Source organism: Nerophis lumbriciformis, linkage group LG28 (assembly GCF_033978685.3).
Source record: "Nerophis lumbriciformis linkage group LG28, RoL_Nlum_v2.1, whole genome shotgun sequence".
Taxonomy (NCBI): domain Eukaryota; kingdom Metazoa; phylum Chordata; class Actinopteri; order Syngnathiformes; family Syngnathidae; genus Nerophis; species Nerophis lumbriciformis.
Window position 1 is genome coordinate 23,856,696 of NC_084575.2, and position 22,951 is coordinate 23,879,646.

General features: G+C 39.1%; 1 protein-coding gene across 3 annotated transcripts in view; it reads right to left on the minus strand.

The window, feature by feature from the left end:
- The window catches only part of frmd4ba (FERM domain containing 4Ba), a 95,457-nt gene that overhangs the window by 46,880 nt on the left and 25,626 nt on the right, over positions 1–22,951 (minus strand). For 2 of the 3 annotated variants that reach the window (XM_061923936.1, XM_061923935.1), the window contains exons 1-7: positions 10,693–10,842; positions 4,492–4,557; positions 4,262–4,356; positions 4,030–4,122; positions 3,014–3,098; positions 1,842–1,898; positions 1,330–1,352 (exon numbers count right to left, since the gene is read on the minus strand). In XM_061923936.1, the coding sequence (XP_061779920.1) occupies positions 1,330–1,352; positions 1,842–1,898; positions 3,014–3,098; positions 4,030–4,122; positions 4,262–4,356; positions 4,492–4,557; positions 10,693–10,842 (569 nt within the window). Of the gene's footprint in view, positions 1–1,329; positions 1,353–1,841; positions 1,899–3,013; positions 3,099–4,029; positions 4,123–4,261; positions 4,357–4,491; positions 4,558–10,692; positions 10,843–22,951 lie in introns of those variants that run through there. The other variant, XM_061923937.1, reaches the window with a different exon arrangement.

Here is a 22,951-nt window from a genome sequence, read left to right on the forward strand (position 1 = left end):
TGCAAAAAATATATTTTACCCCAAATAGGTGAAATTAGATCATCTCCCACGGCACACCAGACTGTATCTCACGGCAAACTCGTGTGCCGCGGCACAGTGGTTGAAAAACACTGCACTAGTGTGCCGTGGCACAGTGGTTGAAAAACACTGCAGTACAAGACACATAAGTGGATCAATCAGATCAATCCATAAATTGGTGGTGTCTATACCAAGGGTGGTATCACTATATGATCCATACTAGAGTGATTAAGTAAATTTGTATTTATTTATAAAAATTACTTTTTTGTGTGGAGGAGTTCAAGTACCTCGGAGTCTTGTTCACGAGTGGAGGAAGAGTGGATCGTGATATCGACAGGCGGATCGGTGCGGCGTCTTCAGTAATGCGGACGCTGTATCGATCCATTGTGGTGAAGAAGGAGCTGAGCCGGAAGGCAAAGCTCTCGATTTACCGGTCGATCTACGTTCCCATCCTCACCTATGGTCATGAGCTTTGGGTCATGACCGAAAGGACAAGATCACGGGTACAAGCGGCCGAAATGAGTTTCCTCCGCCGAGTGGCGGGGCTCTCCCTTAGAGATAGGGTGAGAAGCTCTGTCATTCGGGGGGAGCTCAAAGTAAAGCCGCTGCTCCTCCACATTGAGAGGAGCCAGATGAGGTGGTTCGGGCATCTGGTCAGGATGCCATCCGAACGCCTCCCTAGGAAGGTGTTTCGGGCACGTCCGACCGGTAGGAGGCCACGGGGAAGACCCAGGACACGCTGGGAAGACTATCTCTCCCGGCTGGCCTGGGAACGCCTCGGGATCCCCCGGGAGGAGCTGGACGAAGTGGCTGGGGAGAGGGAAGTCTGGGCTTCCCTGCTTAGGCTGCTGCCCCCGCGACCCGACCTCGGATAAGCGGAAGAAGATGGATGGATGGATGGATGGACTTTTTTGTGTGTTTTTGTTAATGTTTACTAATTCATGGTAAGTCTCTGGACACCAGGACTTTCAGAGCAACAATCAAATGGATTTAAACAAGTACTTAGTGTGTACTCTTGACTTTGTTTTGGTCAAACAATTGCATGTAATGAAAGAGAATAAATAGGGAAGTAATTTAAATATTGTGTTGATATTTGTAAACTATCAACTATCAACAATACTGACATGTGATCCATGTCAGTATTGTATCGGCCGATGATCCGTATCGGCAGCATAACACCTTGCTCAAAACATCCCTAGTTTATTATTGTAGATTTATGGTTGCGAATTGTGAATTGACAATTATTATATTATTCTGAAATGTACGCCTTTACGGATTAACATTTGCCTTAACTACACAAAATGCTCTTACCATGTGTAATCCCCGTTGGCTTCCTGAAAAAAAAAAAGGTGAATATTGAAGGGAATAACAACATTATAACAAGACTCACTTAATGACTTAATACGCAGTATTTCACCTGTGAAACTTCTATATACAGTAGACATATCAAAAATATATTTTATTGAGATTTTGCAGAAAATGACTTTGCTACACCAGACATTTTTAAGACAGTAGGCTATAGTACAAACAATAATAAGGGCTGGAATGTGCAATTGTTGAATAGCTGCATTATACAATTTGTAAACATGTACATATGTATGTATAACACGCGTGTAGCTTTACTATTATTTACATACATAATACACGAATGTACATCATTCACATTTTATTTTGCCTAAATAAGTTTTAGTGTAATTCAAAAGCGCAGAAAAGACGGCCAAGTGTTGTGTTCTTTCACTAGTTGAGCCGAACAGACAGGAACTGTTTGAAATGTCGCTATCAGTGTAAATGACTTGATTTTAGTATGAAAGTAGCGTTCTTACCTGCAACGCGAATGCAGCTAACTTGAATACGTGTCCACTCTCCACTTCGATTGTCTCCTGTTTTCATTAAGAAGAAGAAAAAAAAAGTTGGGATTAAAAGCAACAAAATTTAAACACGACTACAAAGTGCAGTTCCGCCAAACACTTGACCGTACCTCGGTCCTCTCGTTACGGACTAAACCACTACCATGGGGACAGCGCTGTTCTACACAATACGTTTGTAAGCATAGGAAATCGAAATAGTTTTTATATAAACCCAGTGTCGTGATATTTAATTAAAAAAAGTTAACTAATTCTGGTGCCTGGAAAGTCTAACTTGAGTTCCTACAAGGATACGGAGTGTGTTTGGCACAATGGTACGGTCCGAGCAGGTTCAGCAGTCTGTATCCATGGCAACCAGTCTGCGAGCCCCGCGAAAAAAACAGGGATTACAAAAATTTGACCGTTTGTTGCGTTCACGTACTGCTCGTTTTTCTCGATATTACCCCAAGTTTAAATATCACCGCGTGGTGGAAACAGACAAACATGGTAATTTGCATTGTCAGTCTTTTACAGAAACATTGGCTTGTTTACATTATTATTTTCATAATAAAACACATTAGTGACACGTGTCTTTGTATAATGAGTGAGTATGTACATCTTGTACAGTACAGTATGATATGTACATGCATAGTGGTGCATCTCAATACATTTGAATATCTTTGAAAGGTGTATTTATTTGAAAAGGGACACTTGTATATTCTATGAAGTCGCTACACATAGAATGGAATATTTCAAGAATATATGTCTTAATAGTTTTTAAAAAGAAACAAAATTAATACAAAACTTTAATATTGTAAAAAAAAAAAAAAGGTTCACACTCTATTTAGACTTAGTCTTAGACAGAGTTTGTTGATCCTCAAGGGAAATTGTTCCACACAGTAGCTCAGTTACAAAGGATGGAAAGGGTAAGGATGGGAAGGATAATGTATACTAACAATTAATTACTAAAACTAATTAACAAATTTACTTTAAGCAAATACCTTTTGCACGATATGCTAATTTATTGACACACATGTATCTTTTCCCACACACACACACAAATCAATCAATAAATCAAAGTTGACTTATATAGCCCTTAATCACAAGTGCCTCTAAGGCTGCACAATCCACAAACAAATGGTAATACTTACATTAAATACCATTGATTTGGCATTCAAGAAGAAAAGCTCCACTGTTGTGTTCTCTTTTAAAAAGGTGATCTTCTCAATGTAAAATCTGCAAAGAGGGTCTCTTTGTTACACCAGGTACATTTTGTAGGAATGTTGTCCATTGACTTTATTGACAATATGGTGATCACGCATGTACATGAGTGCCACCTGCTGGTCTACACATTTAGCTGCACCATAATTGAACATAATACAGTAGAATATAAACTATTACTGTCATTGCATAACAGGCACACAATAAAATCGCAGTATCTTTGGTCTGTGTATATCCATCTATTTTCTACCGCTTGTCCCTTTTGGTGTCGCGGGGGGTGCTGGAGCCAATCTCAGCTGCATTTGGGCGGAAGGCGGGGTAGGTCTAAGTAAGACCTACATAGAGGTTTTTGTTTCATGTCTCTAAGACATTCCTACTGGAAGTTACAGGCAGTTTTGTCTGTGTTTTCTTCCTAGGGGGCACTAGAATGCAAATTTGAGTTTTGGGGTTGTTTTTTTTTTTTTATTAGATCACAATTTTTGCCAGTCCTGATGTGTGTGTCCAGTTTGGTGAGTTTTGAAGCATGTTAAGGGGGTCAAATTATAGCTCAAAGAGGCAAAAGTGACTGTTTTTACTAAACTTTTGTTTTGAAGGGGGAATTGCCAACTTCCTGTTGATTTTTGCTGAAGAATGTCCATCTATTTTCTACCGCTTGTCCCTTTTGGGGTCGTCGGGGGTGCTGGAGCCAATCTCAGCTGCATTTGGGCGGAAGGCGGTGTACACCCTGGACAAGTCGCCACCTCATCACAGGGCCAACAGAGATAGACAGACAACATTCACACCCACCACAACAATAATAAATACACACTAACAGACTAAATATAAAACTAAATGTTTACAATACATAAAAAAGACTGTTACACTTTCACATAAATGACCATCTCATCGCTATCAAAAAATAAAGTAAGCTTTAATAGTTGTAAAGGTTACAAAAAAACATACTAACCTCACATAAAACTTAAGTTCCAGTGTTGTTGACGTCTTTGAGAAGTCATGATCAAGGACTTTTCGATCAAGCTGAAGCCAGTTATTCTGACCACTACCAAGGATGAGGAGAACATCTTATCAGTCCTTCATAAAGTGTAATTGAAAACATGTAACTGACTTGTTGGAATCGAAGGAACCGGGTTTATACATAAATAAAAGGAAGTTGTTGTTGTGTTAACGAATGTACTTACGTGTCATCAATGAAGCAAAGTCCAAAATAGTCCTTCTCCTTCAAGTTAAAATGTGATGACACCAAGTCCAGCAGGTCTCGGGATAAAAGCTTGGGCTGAAAAAAACAGTTCAATATGTTATTATCTTTGGACATTTACTGTACACAAAATGAGGCACAAGCTAAAAGTTAGTTGAATGGATGTATTGTGAAACCCCACACAGGAATGTGAGATCATATGTCACTTTCTACCTGAACCTGCAGCTGCAGCTTTCTACCGTCCAGCAGGTGTACCTGGCACTGACGTCCCTCAGACATCTGAAGGAAGAAAGACAACATGAGGGATGACAAGCTTTTGCAACACGATGCCTTCATTGCACAGCCTCCACCTCCACCTGTGGCCATCCACGAAACGCCATTTTTCCGCCCGCCTGCGAGAATAAATGGTGGTTTAACTTTTGTGAGGATGAACAGTGGCTGACTTGAGTGTCAAGTTTGCCTTTGTTGCGAATCAATGGGTAAGCTGAGCTGCTGGACAGACATCTACATGGGAACTTGACCCCAGTTAATGAGATACAATACAACATAGCCATCCTTGGTTGGAGATATGAGTTGAAAGGCTGCACATTTACATTTATATATGTCACACTTAAAAAGGTTATTTCACCTATAAGACTCAACACATTGTCTCATTGCATCAGCCCTGGTCTGATGAATGTGCTCTTCTCTAAAAAACAAATAATAATTAAAGCTGCAAGCAGCGATGGACGGGACCAACTTTGACGGCACATAAAATCCAAACCGGAGCAGTAATTAAAACTCTTTGGTCAACTTTTAATCAGAAGGGTTCAAACTCTCTCCTGTGCTAGTTTGAAGCCGACACGACAAACGCGCTCAGAGGAGATAATGTTTGAATAAAGGTGACCGGTTTTTACAAAACTTTTGTTTTGAAGGGGGAATTGCAAACTTCCTGTTGATTTTTGCTGGGGATTGTCGATATATGAAATGTAGGTCTAAGTAAGACCTACATAGAGGTTTTTGTTTCATGTCTCTAAGACATTCCTACTGGAAGTTACAGGCAGTTTTGTCTGTGTTTTCTTCCTAGGGGGCACTAGAGCGCAAATTTGAGTTTTGGTTTTTTTTTGGTGGTTTTTTTAGATCGCAATTTTTGCCAGTCCTGATGTGTGTGTCCAGTTTGGTGAGTTTTGAAGCATATTAAGGGGGTCAAATTACAGCTCAAAGAGGCAAAAGTGACTGTTTTTACTAAACTTTTGTTTTGAAGGGGGAATTGCCAACTTCCTGTTGATTTTTGCTGAAGAATGTCAATGTATGAAATCTAGGTCTAAGTCAGACATACATAGAAGTTTTTGTTTCATGTCTCTACGACATTCCTACCAGAAGTTACAAGCAGTTTTGTCTGTGTCTTTTCCTAGTGCAATTTTGAGTTTTGGGGTTTGGTTTTTTTATTAGAACGCAATTTTCGCCAGTCCTGATGTGTGTATCAAATATGGTGAGTTTTGAAGCATGTTAAGCGGGTCAAATCACAGCTCAAAGAGGCGGCGGTATAATAATAAAGAATAAAACACACAAAATACAATAGAGTCCTCTGTCCCAAAGGGACACTGCGGTCCCTAATAATAAAAAGTGGACTAAAGAATTCCTGGATGACACTATTTCAGGGGTGTCAAACTCATTTTAGAACGGGGGCCACATGGAGAAAAATATACTCCCAAGTGAGCCGGACTGGTAAAATCACGGCACGATAACTTAAAAATAAAGACAACTTCAGATTGTTTTCTTTGTTTAAAAATAGAATAAGTACATTCTGAAAATGTACAAATCATAATGTTGTTGGGTTTTTTTTTTACACTTACATGTTGCGGTTAATAGTATTCTAACTATATTTGTCGTTATTTATACTTTCTGAATAAATCATGTGATGATGTTCATCAGTCAACTCGTTGGTGTTCATTTTCTATCTATCAAGATAAAAAAAATTATATCAAAATCAGTTCACAGGATGTTATTTATGTAGTTTGCTTATGTTCCTCGACTGGTGCACTAACATCTGGTTTCTTTTTTTTTTTTTACATATGTCGCATAATCTACAAAGATACAAAGAATTGCTATTGAGACATCTAGTGGACACATTTAGAACAGCAGTTTTTTTCATTCAAAAATTTCGGCTCATTTTCATACTTAGCAAACTCATCCCGCGGACCGGATAAAACCTGTTTGCGGGCCTGATCCGGCCCGCGGGCCATACGTTTGACACCCCTGCACTATATTGTTAAAGAGTGCATCCGGAAAGTATTCACAGCGCTTCCCTTTTTCCACATTTTGTTATTTCTACGGACAATTATTTCGACTTCATACTTGTGTGTGCATGCACTGGGAAGTCTTGGACCTTACAGTATATATATATATATATATATTCGGGTTGTCCCGATACCGATATATTGGTACCGGTAGCAAAATGAATTTCGATAATTTCTGATACTTTTCAAAATAAAGGGTACCATAGAAATGTCATTATTGGCTTTAGTTAAACAGAAAATCTTATGATACATCAAACACACATTTCTAATTGCAATCAAAGAACAATTTTGTCCTTAAATAAAATAGTAAACATACTAGACAACTTCTCTTTTAGTAGTAAGTAAACTGCTGACGTATGCAGTAACATATTGTGTCATTTCCTATTCTATTATTTTGTCAAAATTATGAGGGACAAGCAGTAGAAAATGGATTGTTAATCTACTTCTTCATTTACTATTAATAAATGCCTGCTTTCTGTTTTAATATGTTATATCTACATTTCTGTTCAAACTTAATAATCACTTATTCTTCTGTTGTTTGGAGTACTTTACATATGTTTTTGGTGATACTACACATTTTGGTATCTATCCAATACCAAGTCGTTACACTTTCATACATTGGTCATATTTAAAGTTATTTTGTGTTCACAGACTTATTTCCTGAGTTTATAAACAATAACAAAAATGACAAAAGATTTTGTGATGATAAAAAATATAGATATAATCATTGCAGTATCTACTAGATACGGCTCTTGTACTTGGTATCGTTACAGTTGATGTCTGTGTGGACCCACTCATGGTATTTGTTCACATTCAGGAGAGCTATTGTACCCTTCTACGGTATGTAGTGAAGCATGTTTAGCTATTCCTCATCCTGCAGGAAGGATACTTGTAAGAAACATACTTTATTTGTCGCCATGGAGGTGAGAATTATAGATTTAGAAGTAGTTAAAACACTGACGACTGCGGATGGCCGTTAGCCGCTAACTAGCCGTGTTTTAAAGCACTGTGTTTATAGCTTCACCTTTATCGTTATTTTTTTAAGACACAATGGGTCCTTTCTCCCTCTTCTGTTTCCATACTGTGTCTGCTTGTAAGTGCTCCGAGCGTGTGCGTTGCCTAACATGCGCCTCTGAATCTTTCAGAGGCAGAAGAGTACCGTTTTTAGTTCATTACTACCGCTTTACTTTACATTAGTGTGCCTTTCCAAATCATGTCCAACCAACTTAATTAACTCCAATTACGCTGTAGGAACATCTCAAAGATGAGCAATTGAAACAGGATTCACCTGAGCTCTTTTTGGAGCTTCATGGCAAAGGCTTTGAATATGATTTTTGTTTTTTCATTTAATTAATTTGCAAAAACTTAAAAAAACAAAGTTTTTACATTGTCTTTTTGTGGGGCAATGTGTGTACAATATTGAGGACACATATATATCTATTCCATTTTGGAATAAGGCTGTAACATAAGTGACATAAGTATGCTGGACAAGGTATGCCTTTGTTGTGCTGGGAGAGAGGATGACTGCACAATGTAGTGTCTCTACAATGTCCCCCTCTTGTGGCGTTTTGAAAAATTACATCAAACAGTAGTCTGATCTAGGTCACATATTTCCACAGCGCGTTTCAAAATAATTGCTACTGCATTCACCTGTCTGCCTTTACAACAAAAATGTTGTTGCACAGACTTAGTTTAACCATTCTAAATAATGTGTTTGTTGTGGGCTTCTTCATGTTAACTGAAAGCTTTGCATCATTACATTATGACTGAGTACATTATGGGGAGTCCTCTCGTGCAGATATACAATATAATATAATATAATATAATATAATATAATATAATATAATATAATATAATATATATTAGAAAGAAGAAAAAAAAAGATACAAAATAAAATAGTGCAATTTAGTAAAGATAGGGAATATGGAATAACAGGTGCATTGTTCTGACTATACTTGTGAGAAAGTTGTATGCAAACTGTTTAGCTAATTTTGTATGTTTAAACCTAATCAATCATGGACTTTTCTACTCTGTGCTTTCGAACAAGTGTGCTATGGTTTAACGTGCATTAGCACGCTGACCTGCTCAGTGGCCTTGTGGTTACAGTGTCCGCCCTGAGATCTGTAGCTCGTGAGTTCAAACTCCGGCCGAGTCATACCAAAGACTATAAAAATGGGACCCATTACCTCCCTGCTTGGCACTCAGCATCAAGGGTTGGAATTGGGGGTTAAATCACTAAAATGATTCCTGAGCGCGGTCACCGCTGCTGCTCACTGCTCCTCTCACCTCCCAGGGGGTGGAACAAGGGGACGGGTCAAATGCAGAGGGTAATTTCACCACACCTAGTGTGTGTGTGACTATCAGTGGTACTTTAACTTTAACTGTTGAATCCACAAATCCATAAAATTACCGTATTTTCTGGGCTATAGAGCAAACCGGTATTTATAATTTTATAAGAAATAAATATTTTTACATATATTAGCCACACCAGACTATGAGCTGATGATATATACCGATGCGATAGATTTTGTAGATGTTTTTTTACATACCTTAATTGTTTCAAAACGGTGTCTGTAACGCGGCAGTAAAATGGCTCATCAAACAGAACAGAGTTAATTGTCATGAACCCACTAGCTGTGGCAGATAGCTCTCCAATTAGCTAAACAGATTCAATAACTCCACGGTAACATTTTGGTGAATTTACGAAACTGAAACAATACAAAAAGAATCAATCAATCAATCAATCAATCTTTATTTATATAGCCCTAAATCACAAGTGTCTCAAAGGGCTGCACAAGCCACAACGACATCCTCGGTACAAAGCCCACATAATGACAAAAAGAACTCCAACAGACATCACGCAAGTGACGGTTTAGTAAGTATGAATTGTTTTAGTTATATTGTAAAACTTAAACGTTTCTTGGAGTGATGAATGAACAATCATTTTGAGCGGAATAATTTCGGTTCGGGCAGCACGGTGGTAGAGGGGTTAGTGGGTCTGCCTCACAATACGAAGGTCCTGAATAGTCCTGGGTTCAATCCCGGGCTCGGGATCTTTCTGTGTGGAGTTTGCATGTTCTCCCCGTGACTGCGTGGGTTCCCTCCGGGTACTCCGGCTTCCTCCCACCTCCAAAGACATGCACCTGGGGATAGGTTGATTGGCAACACTAAATTGGCCCTAGTGTGTGAATGTGAGTGTGAATGTTGTCTGTCTATCTGTGTTGGCCCTGCGATGAGGTGGCGACTTGTCCAGGGTGTACCCCGCCTTCCGCCCGATTGTAGCTGAGATAGGCTCCAGCGACCCGGAAGGGACCCGGAAGGGAATAAGCGGTAGAAAATGGATGGATGGATAATTTCGGTTCAAGGTAAGCGAAAAAGAAAATACATTTTCAACCCGCAGCACCGGCAGTGAGTGTATACATCCAAAAGATGGCACCATAGCAGAAACAAAACCACACCTTTTCAGTGTCTCTGTCAGTGTTACATGAGAACTATTTGTTGAATGCAAAAATGATGGCCGTTGGCGAAGAAAAATCCATAAGCTAGCTGCACCGTTTTATAAGCTGCAGGGTACAAAGCGTGGGAAAAAAGTGAAGTGAATTATATTTATATAGCGCTTTTCTCTAGTGACTCAAAGCGCTTTACATAGTGAAACCCAATATCTAAGTTACATTTAAACCAGTGTGGGTGGCACTGGGAGCAGGTGGGTAAAGCGTCTTGCCCAAGGACACAACGGCAGTGACTAGGATGGCTGAAGCGGGGATCGAACCTGGAGCCCTCAAGTTGCTGGCACGGCCGCTCTACCAACCGAGCTATACCGCCCCAGTAGTAGTGGCTAATAGCCCGGAAAATAGGGTACAAGCAAAAAAGCAAACTATGGTACGTTCTTCAGTTTTGCCCATGAGCTTGATTGCATGGTGTGTAAATCATTCAGGTGTACCAGAAACAATAAGGTTTCAACAGCAACTTGGAAAGTGAGTTCAAACGGCGTGGTCGTGCTGTTCTGCAATGAGTGCCATATGTGCTTGGAGAGTGTTGTTAAAAACAAAGCTCTGTGACTCATCAAAGAGCAATCTGTGCTGTCACATAAATAAACCTGCTAAATAAATATTGATTAGTCAAGGAGTGCCCATACCTGGTAGCAGTTTTCAGTCCTAAACCACGCTACGAGGAGGCGTCGACATGGCAACAGCCACCTCCTCCAGGTCTGATGTGCCATGCTCCATATGAGCTGGCTGCCTGATGCCATCAAATCCTCCATTGCGCGAATCAAGCGCACGGCCATAACTGTGTGCCCCTGACGGAGTTCACCTCAAATGGTGACTGACACCTCACACAACCAGAAGAAAAGATGACATGCAGTTCCGCTTGAGTAAGCGCCACTCAGAGAGCAGCGAAGTGAAAAAAAAGCCACAAAGACACATTGTATACTGTGTTTGTCTTGTTGATGTGATGTCACCAACAGTCATTACTACGGACAGTGCGTATCAGGCGTGATGTCAATACAGGCCCACAAGAAGCTCACCAACAAGGTCAGATGTTCTATTTAGACCAGGGCTGTCCAAAATTTTTGACCGAATTGGGCTTAAAAAATTTAAGCCAACAGCATGCAAAGTAAAAATATACAGTTGTGGTCAAAGGTTTACATACACTTGTAAAGAACATAATGTCATGACCGTCTTGAGTTTCCAATTATTTCTACAACTCTTATTTTTTTGTGATAGAGTGATTGGAGCACATACTTGTTGGTCACAAAAAACATTCATGAAGTTTGTTTTTTTAATGAATTTATTATGGGTCTACTGAAAATGTGACCAAATCTGCTTGGTCAAAAGTATACATACAGCAATGTTAATATTTGCTTACATGTCCCTTGGCAAGTTTCACTGCAATAAGGTGCTTTTGGTAGCCATCCACAAGCTTCTGGTTGAATTTTTGACCACTCCTCTTGACAAAACTGGTGCAGTTCAGCTAAATGTGTTGGTTTTCTGACTTGGACTTGTTTCTTCAGCATTGTCCAAACGTTTAAGTCAGGACTTTGGGAAGGCCATTCTAAAACCTTAATTCTAGCCTGATTTAGCCATTCCTTTACCACTTTTGACGTGTGTTTGGGGTCATTGTCTTGTTGGAACACCCGAATGCGCCCAAGACCCAACCTCCGGGCTGATGATTTTAGGTTGTCCTGAAGAATTTGGAGGTAATCCTCCTTTTTCATTGTCCCATTTACTCTCTGTAAAGCACCAGTTCCATTGGCAGCAAAACAGGCCCAAAGCATTAGGGCTGTGAATCTTTGGGTGTCCCACGATTCGATTCAATATCGATTCTTGGGGTCACGATTCGATTATAAATCGCTTTTTTCGATTCAACGCGATTCTCGATACAAAAACGATATTTTTCCGATTCAAAACAATTCTCTATTCATTCAATACATAGAATTTCAGCAGGATCTACCCCAGTCTGCTGACATGCAAGCAGAGTAGTAGATTTTTGTAAAAAGCTTTTATAATTGTAAAGGACAATTTTTTTATCAACTGATTGCAATAATGTGAATTTGTTTTAACTATTAAATGAACCAAAAATATGACTTATTTTATCTTTGTGAAAATATTGGACAAAGTGTGTTGTCAAGCTTATGAGATGGGATGCAAGTGTAAGCCACTGTGACACTATTCTTTTTTTTATTAATTTTTTTTATAAATGTCTAATGATAATGTCAATGAGGGATATTTAATCACTGCTATGTTGAAATTGTTACTAATATTGATACTGTTGTTGATAATATTCATTTTTGTTTCACTACTTTTGGATTGTTCTGTGTCGTGTTTGTGTCTCCTCTCAATTGCTCTGTTTATTGCAGTTCTGAGTGTTGCTGGGTTGGGTTTGGTTTTGGAATTGGATTGCATTGTTATGGTATTGCTTTGTATTATTTTGTTGGATTGATTAATAATAAAAAAAAAAATAATAATAATAATAATAAAAATTTAAACACGATTTGAATTTGAATTGATTTTTTCCCACACCCATACAAAGCATAATACTACCACTACCATGCTTGACGGTAGGACTAGTGTTCCTGGGATTAAAGGCCTCACCTTTTCTCCTCCAAACACATTGCTGGGTATTGGGGCCAAACAGCTAAATTTATGTTTCATCTGACCACAGAACTTTCCTTTCAGAAGGTCTTATCTTTGTCCATATAATTCTTCAGGACAACCTAAAATCATCAGCCCAAAGGTTGGGTCTTGGGCACAGTTGGGTGTTCCAACAGGACAATGACCCCAAACACAAAAGTGGTGAAGGAATTGCTAAATCAGGCTGGAATTAAGGTTTTAGAATGGCCTTCCCAAAGTCCTGACTTAAACGTGTGGACAAGGCTGAAGAAACAAGTCCATGTCAGAAAACCAACAAATTTATCTGAACTGCACCAATTTTGTCAAGAGGAGTGGTCAAAAATTCAACCAGAAGCTTGTGGATGGCTACCAAAAGCGCCTTAATGCAGTGAGACTTGCCAAAGGACATGTAACCAAATATTAACATTGCTGTATGTGTACTTTTGACCCAGCAGATTTGGTCACATTTTCAATAGACCCATAATAAATTCATAAAAGAACCAAACTTTATGAATGTTTTTTGTGACAAACAAGTATGTGCTCCAATCACTCTATCACAAAAAAATAAGAGTTGTAGAAATTATTGGAAACTCAAGACAGCCATGACATTATGTTCTTTACAAGTGTATGTAAACTTTTGACCACGACTGTATATTGCGATATATATTGCAGCCTCTTGTGACAACAATATATAACACAATATATCATTTGGTATATAAATGATTAAAAAAAAAACCATCTCAAAACGGATTGAAAAGGTTTCCTAATTTAGTTGCTGATGTATGCGGTAAGCTCAGTAACCAATGCCGTCATTTCCTGTTGTATTATTTTCTCAAAACTATTATTAATCTACGTGCTAATTTACTGTTAATATCTGGTTACATTCTGCTGTAACATGGCTATATCTACACTTTTGTTTAAATGTACTAAGCACTTAATATTCTGTTGTTTGGATACTGTCATGATCCGTGGCCCGGATCATGTTTTGTTATGTTCTGTTAGTTTTGGACTACCTTAGTTCCTGTTTGTGAACCTCTGGGTTTGTTTTAGTTTCCATGGGGATTAATTGGGTTCACCTGCCTCTGGTTAGTGGTCGGCACGCTCAGCTGCTGTCATCCACTAATCAGAGAGCTATTTATTCACCTTACTCAACACGCTCAGTCTGGCTTCATTGTTTGCTTCTTGCACAGTTACGTGAGTATTCCTTATCTCTAGTCTATGCCAGGTGTTAGCTTTAGCGTCCAGTGCGATCGGCACGTTTGTCCTCTGGCTGGTTTTCCGTTTTTGGTACTTGTTTGATTTCGACAAATAAATCATGTTCCTACCTGCACGTCCTGTCCGGAGTGGTCCGTCTGCATCCCGGGGGAACGAACCCCGCAATAAGCTGCGACCCCCCCATGCGTGACAGATACTTTACATTAGTTTTGGGCAATACTACACATTTGGGTATCCAATACCATGTAGTTACAGGGGCTGTATTGGGCATACCAATGCTGATACTGATTCTTCATTAATCATTAAATAATAAAAATGTTTGATCACGATAATAATCAGGCAAAAATCATACGATACTAATACTATACTTGGTATCAGTAATGTCAATATTTGTATTTACCCGTCCACTTTTGTTTACATTAAGAGCTTTAGCTTGCGATTAGCATATCCTGCTGCGGTGTATGGTATAGCATTTTTAGCTATTCCTTGTCCTCCAGTGGTAATGACATTTGTATGAAAGTAGTTTATTTGCAGCCATGAAGGTGAGGATTGCTAACTGAGCAGTGGCTATGCACTTTGGAGGGAGATTAGCCGCTAGCAAAAATGCTGTGCGTTGAGTGGCTGTTTGTTCGCCTGTTTATGTAAAAATTGCGATCAACGTGCATTATAACGATATTACTAAAAGCTCTATCTTCGGTAAAATTTATATAATTTATATCGTAAATTATATACATTTTACATTTTTTCCCGCCACTTAACCGCGCGCGTTTCAATGAATTTCTTGACTTTGACATTCAGAGCACTGTGTTGAGCAACTATGTTGAGCAACCTGTAAAAACTCTTAACAGCATGACTGCAACTTGTCAGTCGCTTCTCTGAGACAGTTTTTGTGTATACCCATGCGCTTCGAGCATGTACGTCTGTACGAGACAGCTGTAAGTGACAGCCATAAACGGTAGTTGGACCGAACAACAATTTTCATTGAAAATAAATGTTTCATTTGTAGAAATATAGAGAATTAAGTCCTTTAAACCCATACTTGCCAACCCTCCCGGATTTTCCGGGAGACTCCCGAAATTCAGCGCCTCTCCCGAAAACCTCCCGGGACAAATTTTCTCCCGAAAAACTCCCGAAATTCATGCGGACCTGAGTGACGTGTCGACAGCCTGTTTTCACGTCCGTAAAGCAGTTCGTCTGCCGTAAACAGCAATGTTGTGACACCCTTAAACAGGACAATACTGCCATCTACTGTACATGCATATGTGACAATAACATCTAGGGCTTTTAGAGAGTGCAGTGCACAACTGCGCACACAACAAGGAGACAAAGCAGAATGCATCATCAGAGAGGGTGTTCAGCATGGTTAGAAAAATAGTGACAGAGAATAGAACAAGGATGGACAATTCAACCCTTAACTCAACAATGAGTAGATGAGTGTTATGTGTGTGTATATGCGTAAATAAATGAACACTGAAATTCAAATATTTTTCTTATTTATATATATATATATATAATAAAAAAAAAAAAAAAAAAAAAAAAAAAAATATATATATATATATATATATATATATATATATATATAGCTAGAGTTCACTGAAAGTCAAGTATTTCTTATATATATATATATATATATGTATATATATTTATATATATATATATATGAAATACTTGACTTGGTGAATTCTAGCTGTAAATATACTCCTCCCCTCTTAACCACGCCCCCCCGGGACCACCCCCCCACACCCACCATCTCCCGAAATCGGAGGTCTCAAGGTTGGCAAGTATACCATACCATACCATACCATACCAACTTTATTTATAAAGCCCTTTAAAAACAAGCACAGTTGAAGAACAAAGGGCTGTACACCACAAAGAAATAGAGGCAAAGGACAGACTAAAAAATAACATTTAAAACAGAAATAAAAATACACAATTAAAAAGCAAATATAAATTACCCTAAGAACAGTTTGTTAGATAAAAACAGTTTAAAAGTTAAAAACAGTTCAAAAAGTTAAAAGCTAAAAACAGTTCAAAGTCTCATGCTGGGTTAAAAGCCAGTGAATAAAAATGGGTTTTAAGAAGGGTCTTGAAAATAGCCAAAGAAGGTTGTATGTTTAAACCACTAATGGAACATATGACTGCTGGGGGTGTAGGTATTAGATTGTATTTTGAGCCAGTGATATAAAAAAGCTTTAATTACTTATTTCACTAGTATTGTTACATAGAGGTAAAATCACATCTATTTGCGATTTTCACTTCCTCCCGCAATTTACTGCAACAAGCACCTACAAAGCTCCCAAATTTTGGTGAAAACATCCTACGAAACTGGGCATTTAAGACAATCTTTACAAAATCCTGAAAAATCGTAGGGAGACTGCATTATAGACTGCAGGAGTATTAAAAATAATAGGCTCAGTTTCTGTCAGTGAGGGTGGTAGAACTGACCTGCTGGCCAAAGGTGAAACGATGGTGATAAACATTTGGAAAGGCTTTGTTGTAAAACGTAGGAAGGGGAACGTGCTTGCCAGTCATTACCAGATCTTGATGTGTAGCAGCTGTGATTAACAGACAAACGTCATGGACACGCCACGCCGCATGCTTAACTCAAATAATCAAGGCAGCAAACATGAAGGCAGTGTTGCTTGGAAAAATAATGCGATGGAACATCCGTGAGCAGCTAAATGGAAACAATATCCTGTTGTTTGTTTGTGTGACCACATTTCCAAAAACACTTTAGTGTTTGTAGAAGACGTGACAGTTTTATTGAACGTGACCATGGTAAAGAATTGCACAGCGACCTCTACGTTTCCTATTTTTGTGACGTTTTGTTTATGCCTCATTAAATGAAGTGAGCAGATGAACAATTTTCTTTGCAGTCAATTTACCGGGTACATGTTTCCGTGCCACATTATGCAAACAATAAATACAAATCAGTGCAAATTAGAATCAACCATGCAGGTAAACACTAAAGAATGTTCAGTTTCTAACAGTGTGTGTAAATCAGCTCGAAACATACCTTGCAAAAACAACAATCATAATCGTTTACGCTCGTGCATGCACTACCATTACAGCAGTGAGCAAATCAGATTTGAGGGTTTCAAATATAAGATTCTCAATGTTGAAGGAATGATGAACATTTAAACTTATAATACTTATATGATTGATATCATGAATTCCTAGTGGTTATAGATAGAAAATGTGTTAAAAATACACCACTAGTCATACAAATACCACAGTTTTATGAACCAACATCTTGTCACTTCATGCTGTCTGCTGACTGAGCTTGTTTAAAAAGTTGTCTGGTAAGTTCCCAAAAATTGTAGTCTGTCTAATCATTGTGTTCTGTGTTCATCTGTATTGCCATACTATCAATGATAGTATATGTATCTCAAATAAAATGAGTAAAATACGAGTTAACCTATGGTTCTTGCCCAGAAAATAATGGAGTGGCATCTCTGGGTCAGGAATGAGATTTCACCCCAAGTGGTAGAAGTTCAAGTACCTTGGGGTCTTTTTCACGAGTAAGAAAAGGATGCATCGTGAAATCGACGAGGCAGATCGGTGAGGCGTCTGCAGTGATGCAGGCTCTGCATTGGCCCATCATGGTGAAGATGGAACTATGCCAGAAGGTAAAGCTCTCAATTTACCGGTTGACCTGTGTTCCTTCCTACCCTCACCTATAGTCATGAGCGATGGGGTAATTGCTAGAGACCAAAAGGACAATATTGCACGTTCAAATGACTAAAATGGGTTTCCTCTGTAGGATTTCGGGGCTTTTCCTAAGAAGCTCTGTAATTCGGTAGCAAGTCAGAGTTAAACCACTGCTCCTACACACATTTGGTCTGCATACCTCCCCAGCTCGGTAAGTGTTTAGGTCACGTCTGACTGGTAGGAGGCCTCGGAGAAGACTAGGGCACGTTAGAGAGACAATACCGCTCAGCTGGCCTGGAAAAGCCTCGGAATCCCCGGTAGGAGCATGAAAAAGTAGCCGAGTAGAGGGAAGTCTAGCTACCCTGCAACCCAACCTCGAATAAGTGGAAGAAGATCCATGAATGGATGGATGGATAAAATATGAGCTTAAAGTCTTGAACTGTGCATTGGACTTTAAGGACATATAAAGAAGAAAATAAATGTTTTAATTCATAAGGCTAGATAGTATTTTATTTGGTTTATCATGTACTGTGAAGTGTGACCACATGCCATAAAACAAGTGCATGCCATCCTTTGTCATTTAATGCGCCTGATACAGTCGACTGCACAAACCAGTTGGATCTATTTCTGGAGGGCTAGTTTTGTTTTTGGAGAGCCATTATGATGCGATAGAACCACTGGAACTAGTTAACCATGACAAGAACAGACAGGCGTGATAGAACATGCAGTATAGTGTCCAATCCACTGTTGATTGCACATATGAGAGTCAAGTGGGTCACAAAGAACAGTGCTTTCAGCACATCTGAAAGATCAAAAGGCAAGATTTAAAATGCATCGAGTGTACATGAAAACAGATAATTCATATTTTACAATTCTGCAATTATGCAAGTACCGGTAAATAATTTACTGCCATTAATCGCATTTAGTCAAAATTCAAAAGTGTTTATAATCTAATTTAGAAAATGTATCATTTGACAGCACTAATACAACACCAACAAATGATGGGATCACCCCAGTTGGAGGATGTTCAATCAACTGTTAAATGTTGTAGAAGAATAGCAGATAACAGACATGACACAAATCTATAACCATTTCAAATGGCAACTTTCTGACTTTAAGAAATACTAAAATTCATTCATCCATCCATTTTCTACCGTTTGTCCCTCTCTGTGTCACGGGGGGTGCTGGAGCCTATCCTAGGTGCACTCGGACGGAAGGCTTGGTACACCCTAGACAAGTCGCCACCTCATCACAGTGCCAACACAGATTGACAGACAACATTCACACTCACATTCACCTACAAGGGCCCTAAAATAAATCAAGAAAATAAATTGTGGTAATCAGTAACAGTTTCATTTTTAGATCAAACAGAGTAAAAAATATGAAATTACTCAATTATGAGAAAACAACTATGAAATCATAAAAACATAAAAACACGCCAACAAGTACTTTGTTGCACCAACTCTGGCTTTTATAACGGCTTGCAGTCCTTAAGGCATGGACTTAATGAGAGACAAACAGTGCTCTTCATCAATCTTTCTCCAACTTTCTTTGATTGCTGTTATCAGATTAGCTTTGCAGGTTGGAGTCTTGTCATGGACCATTTATTTCAATTTCCACCACAGATTTTTAATTTATCTGAGATCTAGCCTATTTGCAGGCCATGGCATTAACCTTATTTATCTTTCCTCAAAGAAAGTTTTCAGAGTTTTTTTTAAATCTATGGCAGGATGCATTATCATCTTGAAAAATGATGTCAACATCCCCAAACAGTCTTTCGATTGATGGAATAAAAAGAGTGTCCAGAATGTCAATGTAAACATGCGCATTCGTAATGACAGCCATCTCCCCACTGCCATTACCTGACATGCAGCCCCATAACTTCAATGACTGTGGAAATGTGCTTGCTTTCTTCAGGCAGTTGTCTTCATAAATCTCATTGGAACAGCACCAAACAACAGTTCCAGCATCATCACCTTGCCCAATGCAGATTTGCGATACACCACTAAATCTGACTTTCATCCAGTCGTCTGTAGTCCATGATATTTTAGCTCATCGTAACCTTGTTTTTTTCTGTTTAGTTGTAAATGATGGCTTTTGTTCAGCTTTTCTGTATTTAAATACCATTTCCTTTAAACGTTTTCTTACAGTTCGATCATAGACTCCAGTTTCCGCCAATTTGTTCTTCATTTGTTTTGTTGTGCATTTTCTGTTTTCAAGACATATTGTTTTACATTTTCCGTCTTGATACTTTGCTGTTTTCCTTGGTATGCTCACCTTTCACAACTAGAGATATCCTATAATGGCTTTTTTGCCGATATCCGATATTCCCATATTGTCCAACTCTTAATTACCGATCCCAATATCAACCGATACCGATATATACAGTTGTGGAATTAACACATTATTATGCCTAATTTTGTTGTGATGCCCCGCTGGATGCATTAAACAATGTAACAAGGTTTTCCAAAATAAATCAACTCAAATTATGGAAAAAAATGCCAACATGGCACTGCCATGTTTATTATTGAAGTCCCAAAGTGCATTATTTTTTTGAACATGCCTCAAAACAGTAGCTTGGAATTTGGGACATGCTCTACCTGAGAGAGCATGAGGAGGTTGAGGTGGGCGGGGTTGAGGTGGGGGTAACGGGGGTGTATATTGTAGCATCCCGGAAGAGTTAGTGCTGCAAGGGGTTCTGGGTATTTGCTCTGTTGTGTTTATGTTGTGTTACGGTGCGGATGTTCTCCCGAAATGTGTTTGTCATTCTTGTTTGGTGTGGGTTCACAGTGTGGCGCATATTTGTAACAGTGTTAAAGTTTTTTATACGGCCACCCTCAGTGTGACCTGTATGGCTGTTGAGCAAGTACCGATATTATCGGCAGTCCGATATTATCGGACATCTCTATTTACAACCATTCCATGCTGTGACTGTGAGTAATCAACATATTTTCGTGACAATTTACCTTCTTGTAGAAGTTGAATAATCATCTCCTTTGGTTCAATTGACATCTCTCGTGCTGGAGTCATGATTCATGTCAATCCACCCGGTGCAACAACTCTCCAAGGTGTGAACTATCCTTTTTAACTGCACACTAATGAACACATGTAATCCGACGCATGTGTTAGTTATGGAAATGAAAATTTACAGGGTGATTACAATATTTTATCCTCAGAATTGAGTGATTCCATCATTTTGACGCGCTGCTTGATCTAGAAAATTAACCTGTTACTGACTACAACAATTTATTTTCTTGATTTCATTTAGTGTTTCTTAAATCCAGAAAGTTGCCATTTAAAATGACTAGAGTTTTGTGTCATGTCCGTTATTTTCTACTAAATTAAATAACTGAGTGAACGTCATCCAAGTCTGAAGATTTCAACATTTTCTGTCAGGGGTTGTATAAACCCACACCTTTGCATACTTGCCAACCTTGAGACCTCCGATTTCGGGAGGTGGGGGAGGGGCGTGGTTGGGGGCGTGGCTAAGAGGGGAGGAGTATATTTACAGCTAGAATTCACCAAGTCAAGTATTTCATATATATATATATAAGAAATACTTGACTTTCAGTGAATTCTAGCTATAAATATATATTTCTTTTATTGTATATATATATATATATATATAAAATAAATACTTGAATTTCAGTGTTCATTTATTTACACATATACTTGTTGAGTTAAGGGTTGAATTGTCCATCCTTGTTCTATTCTCTGTCACTATTTTTCTAACCATGCTGAACACCCTCTCTGATGATGCATTGCTGTGTGGCACGCACAAAAGTGCTTTCATCAAATGCACCAGATGGCAGTATTGTCCTGTTTAAGAGTGTCACAACATTGCTGTTTACGGCAGACCAAAACGTGACTGCTGTTGTTGTGTGTTGTTACCGCGCTGGGAGTACGTTAATGAAACTGCCTAACAATAAACCCACATAAGGAACCAAGAACTCGCCCTCGATCATTCTACAGCTATAACGTCATTGGGCAGGCACACCGTTTATATTGTGGGAAATGCGGACCTGAGTCCGCCTGAATTTCGGGAGATTTTCGGGAGATAATTTGTCCCGGGAGGTTTTCGGGAGAGGCGCTGAATTTCGGGAGTCTCCCGGAAAATCCGGGAGGGTTGGCAAGTATGCCTTTAAATTATTATGTAGACACCTCTCTGATTAGCCACCACGTTGTATTTGAACTGTTTCCATGTATACACCGTATCTCATTATTTTCAAAGTGTTTCTTATCTGTATATTTTAAGGGTTAACATATTCCCTGACCAACAGGCAACTCCTGATGACTGCCCTACTCTTACAGACTATTTCTATTTCTGTTAGGTTTATTGTGCTGCATCTAAGTAGTCCATTCTCTATGGCTGTTAACATCATCTAAGTCCTCCCCATTTCTAGCCTGGCACTACAATGGTCAACTAGATGACCTCATGCTATTTGACGTCAATCTTGAAAGTGCTCCTATATGCTGCTTGTGTTCTGTTTGTGACATGATTAGAAGGCCCATTCTTTTCGAGCTGTTGTTTTATTGTCTTTCCCTCAGACACATCATTATCAATTGTCATGGTGAGTCATTGTCACACTGCAATGCACACTTATGAACAACAGATGTGGAAATGTAGCTCCCATATGACAGCTCAAGAAAGAAAAGACAAATTGAACATAATGTGGATTTCATTTCACTCTTCCTGTGTTAGCGCACACCCATACCCTCATTTGGTGACTTATGAAACCTGGATAATAGGAAGACAAAAGACATGAACGCTGTTCCAAATTAAACCAGTCCTTTGTTCACTCTTTTGAACTCCAGTATTAATTGGTCTTAATCTGTTGAGAATACAAGGTAGGTCATGCCAAGAAGCTGTGTTGCCAAGCTCATCACACTTTCAGGTCTCTGGGCTTACTTCCACATAAGACTTCAAATTAGCGTGTAGAACTGGCAGATTAATTGTTTTAAAAGGGGATGAATGGAGTGGGTGCGGCACAGCCTGAAAGGCGCAGAGAAACAGCTGTCACCCACACGGGCCTACAGCTGACAAGTCTACCACATACTGAGGGTACAGCTGACAGGCTGAATACAAGACATTATGTGCAGTATGCCGAACACACACACTCACGCACACGTGCAAAGACGGTTAACCCCTGCTTGTCACAAAGGACTCTGTTTGCACGCTTACCAAGGAGGATCCAGCTGTCAATTGTTATGTTCTTCCATAGATGGGCAATTTGAAGTCATATATTATGAATAAAAGAGAATATGAAAGTGGGCCATCTCTCATGCTTAGGGTTAGGGATGTCCCGATCCAGGTTATGCACTTCCGATCCGATACCGATACTGACCGATACCGATACTGACCGATACTGGCCTATCCGAGCATGTATTAAAGTTTAAAGTTATTTAGCCTACTTAGTT